The sequence below is a fragment of the Agelaius tricolor genome, unplaced genomic scaffold (assembly GCF_023055355.1).
Source record: "Agelaius tricolor isolate 1412-34295 unplaced genomic scaffold, bAgeTri1.0.p SCAF_22, whole genome shotgun sequence".
NCBI lineage: Eukaryota > Metazoa > Chordata > Aves > Passeriformes > Icteridae > Agelaius > Agelaius tricolor.
The window spans coordinates 14,408,795-14,413,629 of record NW_027269282.1 but is presented as its reverse complement, the minus strand read 5'-3'; the positions used below and the strand labels follow the sequence as shown (position 1 = coordinate 14,413,629).

Below are 4,835 nucleotides of genomic sequence, written 5' to 3'. Positions count from 1 at the left end.
GGCGGAGGCCGCACGCTTACCTTGCTCCATCGGTCCCACGCAAGAAAGCAGCGTCTCGGCGCGGCCGCTCCCCGGTGAGCGGCTGCCGGCTGCCTGTGTCTGGATCAGCGCCCGGCCCCCGGCCGGGCGGGGCGGGAGGTGTCCCTCTCGTGAGCCGAGCCGAACCGAGCCGCTCAGCGCCGCGGGGTCGGTATTCACAGTCGCAAGATCTGCGGGCCCGGCGGGCAGAGGCGCTGCTGGCCCCAGCTCCGCTCTGGGGCGGGCAGACCGGCGGGACGCGAGCAAACCCGGCGGTCTGCGCCCCGGGGAGACACGGGCTGGCAGAGACCGAGCCGAGCCGCGGGCTGGCTGCGCGCCGGCACCTGCCTGCCCGGGACGGGTGGTCCCCGACCGCCGGCTGAAGCCACGACTCTCCGGAAGGGCCGCTCAGCCCCGTCTGCGGCCACCTGGAGCAGCTTTCAAAGCCGCCGTGAGCCCGGGCCGCGCCGGAGGCGGAGGGAGCAGGTGGCATTGCCAGCCCCTTCCCAACGCACGCAGGCGTCGCGGGAACGAGCCTGCACAGAGCTGATGAGGCTCTCCTCACAAAGCCCGATACACCGTGACTGTTCCCTCCGCTGCTGATGTTTGCAATAGACAGAGGGAAAAGCAACGAAGTCGTTTATTAAACCTTTATCGCAGCGTCGTTTTAAATCTCACGTTTGTACGTAAAGCTTTTTACAAGGATGCGCGAAACGAGACGCACGGACTATTACATCCCGTAACTCCAGCCATTGAAAACAAAGACCATGGACGAGCCCAAATAATTACTTCCCAAAGTTGACCTACATTGACATTACGGTCTTGTTACAGATTAAACGAAATCCTGTTCACCTGCAAACGATTCTGACGACAGACATGACCACATGCCAAGGACCACGCTTTTAGTAATTGTTACGATATAATCAAGTTGATTCATGTTTACTTTATGAACACTTTGAAAATATTTAGTTCCCCGCTTGTTGTGGTTTATATTTTCCTTGGATAGCAATGTATCAAACCCGTAGGAGAAAGCAGCTGCAAAGCGGAAAACATGCTATAAATCCTGTTTCCGGAATTATTTTCTATATAAGCCTCAAATCCAAATTCTTCTTTTCTTGTCAGTGAATTGTGCTTTCGATTAGGAATATCTCTGGTCATTTTATTTATTCGAAAGAGCTTGGTTCCGCGGTGATCCAACAGCAGTTTTTCTCCCTTTAAAGACCAGGGGCTCTACCCCTACGTCGGGTCGGGAGGGAGGAAAGGAGGAAGGAAGGGAGGGAGGGAGGAATGAAGGAAGCCTTTGCAACGCTAGTGGGTTTCAGAATAGTCAACAAAGTTGAGCTAAACAGTTATTCACAGGGCGTAAGGTAATTTTTTACAACAGCTTTAAAAACGTTGGGCTCTAACGCGAGGGAACGGTCGCTGAGCAGCGGAAGACGGAGCCGATTACCCGAAAGAACAGCGATCGGGGCGGGCATTACCGCTCAGTGCTCCGGGGCAGCGCAGCCGCCAGGGCCCCGCGGTCATTGCCCGGTTGTTCGATGAGGCGCCGGCGGTCTCCGCACCGGGACCCCGCCCGGCGGGAGGGGCCCGACGCGGCGAGTGCGGGGGGGGGGGGGAGCCGCCGCCTCCGGGGTAGCCGCTGGCTGCCGGCGGGAGCAAAGCTGCCGGTGGGGCGGGCCGGGGCGGTGGGGCCCGGGGCGGTGGAGCGGACCCGGCGGGCAGGGCCGGGGTAGTGGGACCCAGGGCGGTGAGACCCGGCGGTGGGGCCGGGCAGGCGGGCCCGGGGCGGTGGGGCGGACCCGGCGGGCGGGGCCGGGGTAGTGGGACCCGGGGCAGTGGGGCCGGCCGGGCGGGCCCGGGGCGGTGGGGCGGGGGTCCCGTCGGGCGCGGCGCGGCCACGTGCAGCCCCGCGCGCTCCCACGGCTCGGTCCGGCTGTGACGTATCGGGGTGGAGGCGCGCGCCGCCCGCCGATTGGGCGGTGTTGGCGGCGCGGGGCGGTGGCCGCCCAATGGGCGCGGAGCGCGCAGGTGCCCGCGCGGTTATCTGCGCGCGGGGCGCGGCGCGGAGCGTCCCCGCGGCCGCCGGACACGCGGCCGGGGCGACGCGTGGAGCTGCCGGTCCCGTATCCCCTTCCCGCCGGATCGCGCGTGGAGCGCATTGCCCGTAGTCCGCCGGGACGCGCCGCCGGTGGGGGCTCCTTCTCTCGGGACTCCCAGTCTGTTGTTTCGCCGCTCTGTCCCGGCTCGGCTTTCGCTGCTCTTCAGCCCGGACTTCGGAGGTGCACGCCGCGGGAGCGGGCGGGCAAGCGCCGGGATTTTCCTGTTCCCAGCAAAGTTCGGCACTTGCTGTCGCTGAGATCCCGCGAGCGGCGAGGAGCCCGTCCCGCCCGCGGCCGCGGTCCCGGCGAGGGTCCCCAGCGGAGCGGCCGCGGCGCGGTTGGGGAGGACCTACGCTCGCTGATGCCCGCAGATGTTAGCGGTGGGACAGATGGATGCTAATCGCCAGAGCGCATTCGTCCTTAGCAGTGCGCCGCTAGCCGCGCTGCACAACATGGCCGAGATGAAGACCTCCCTGTTCCCCTACGCCCTGCAGAACCCCTCCGGTTTCAAGGCACCGGCCCTGGGCGGACTCAACACGCAGCTCCCCTTGGGGACACCGCACGGAATAAGCGACATCCTGGGGCGGCCCGTGGGCAGTGCCAGCAACCTTCTGGGCGGGCTGCCCCGCATCAACGGGCTGGCAGCCTCGGCCGGGATGTACTTCAGCCCCGCTGCCGTCTCCCGCTACCCGAAGCCTCTGGCGGAGCTGCCGGGACGGCCGCCCATTTTCTGGCCGGGAGTGGTGCAAGGCTCTCCCTGGAGAGATCCTCGGCTCGCCTGTCCCGGTAAGTGCGGCCGATTCTTGCAGGGCGCGGGGAGCAAGCGGCCTGGGATCCAGAGCCGGGGCGGCCCCAGCCGGCGGACGGGGCGGGCGGCAGGAAGGCCCGGTGCGGGTCACTTGGTCTCCACGGTCCCGGGTCTGTCCCGAACCGAGCCTTGCTTTAGAGCCGGCGGACACCCGAAGCGGCTCCGCAGGGCCTGGCGGGGCCCGGCTACGGGCCGGGGGCAGTGCAGAGTTCATCTCTGACGCAGCTCTTTCTCCGCTTCCAGCTCAGACGGGCATGGTTTTAGACAAGGACGGCAAGAAGAAACACTCTCGACCGACTTTCTCTGGGCAGCAAATATTCGCTTTAGAGAAAACCTTCGAACAGACGAAATACTTGGCAGGACCGGAGCGCGCCCGGCTCGCCTACTCCCTGGGGATGACTGAGAGCCAGGTGAAGGTAGGTCCGTCCTGCGGGCTCCCTCCTCTCCCGCTCCCTGCCGCGGCCGCTTTCTGCCATGTCCGTAATTACTAGCAGCCACGAACACCGCGCAATTATGCCGGGATTTTTATTTTTTTTTTCTGGGAGTCAGTTAGAATTTAAGTTGCATTTCGATTTTGGATGGATTTTAGGGTAATTTCTACCTATTTTGTGCTTAGAGCTCTCTGTGCTGCAAACGGTTTAAAATAAATAGACATATTATATTTAATATAAACCCCCATCACAACAACGACAAAAAGCCCTCCGCAGGTAATTTTTTAAAGGGCCACTTTTTCACGATGATCATGTCCAGTGGTACAACTTTACCTTGTGTAATCCCGCAAATTTTTTAGCAAAGCCTACAGGTGCATCTGAATGCTGGGGTGCACTGTAAGCCAAAAATACATATTTTTCCTGGCTATTGTATTCTGTTTTCAACAAACGACTGTTCCGGGAAGCTGCTGATTTAAGCGTCGTGCAGCCCCGTAGAGCCGGGCAGGTGTCCCCAACGGGGCGCCCCCTTTTCAGGAGCCGTCCGAGGCTCTGCCTGAGGCGGGCTCTGCTCCGAGTGCCCGCAGCCCCGCGTTGCGGATGGGACGGGGGCGGCGGGGGCGGACGCGGCGGCGGGGCCGAGGCCGTGGCTGAGCTGTGCCCGGTGCCGGTGCCCAGGTTTGGTTCCAGAACAGACGGACCAAGTGGCGGAAGAGACACGCGGCAGAAATGGCCTCGGCAAAGAAGAAGCACGACTCGGAGACGGAGAAGCTGAAGGAGAGCTCGGACAATGAGGACGATGACGAATACAACAAGCCCCTGGACCCCAACTCAGACGATGAAAAAATCACGAGGCTATTGAAAAAGCACAAATCCACAAACCTGTCCCTCGTCAGCCCCTGCAGCACCAGCTCGGATACGCTGTGAGGGCGCGGGGCCGACGGCCGCACCGGGCAGCGGCAGGGGTGAGTGTAACTGGGTGTTTGAAGTGGTGTGTTGTACAGCCTAAAATGTATGTGAAATGTATATATTTTTTACAGAATAAGTTATGAATTTATTTTCTTTCCCATTGATGTAAATTTCAGAGAAAATTTTTCAACTTTTTGGGTTTTGTGTCCCTGTAAGGTTTCCTGCTCTTTCCTTTAGTCTTCCTGTTAATTTCCTGCTCCTAACAATCAGGTTTTGTTATGTTTTCTATGGGTCCCAAGTCCGAGCTCAGCCACTTTGTATATAGTAAATTTCAGATTTTGTGATGTATATTTCTAGTGTAAAAACGGCAGTTTTCTTTCACTCCGTCCCTCAGTGTTTTGGCAGTTGCATTTCTCCTGCCTCTGGATTTTATGCTTAATAATACCAAAAAACCAAACCAATGCCCAAAAAAGCACGAGAGGAAAATGGACACGATTTTACATTAGAATGTCTCCACACGTGTTGGAAAGACTTTGTATAAATCAATAAATTATTTAACAACCTCCTTTA

General features: G+C 59.9%; 1 protein-coding gene across 1 annotated transcript; it reads left to right on the top strand.

Moving 5' to 3' along the window:
* Positions 1–2,081: 2,081 nt before the first annotated feature.
* Positions 2,082–4,835, top strand: NKX6-2 (NK6 homeobox 2). Its single transcript, XM_071446000.1, has 3 exons — positions 2,082–2,906; positions 3,172–3,344; positions 4,035–4,835. The coding sequence occupies exons 1-3, from the start codon at positions 2,492–2,494 to the stop codon at positions 4,281–4,283; spliced, it is 837 nt and encodes a 278-aa protein (XP_071302101.1). The 5' UTR covers positions 2,082–2,491; the 3' UTR covers positions 4,284–4,835.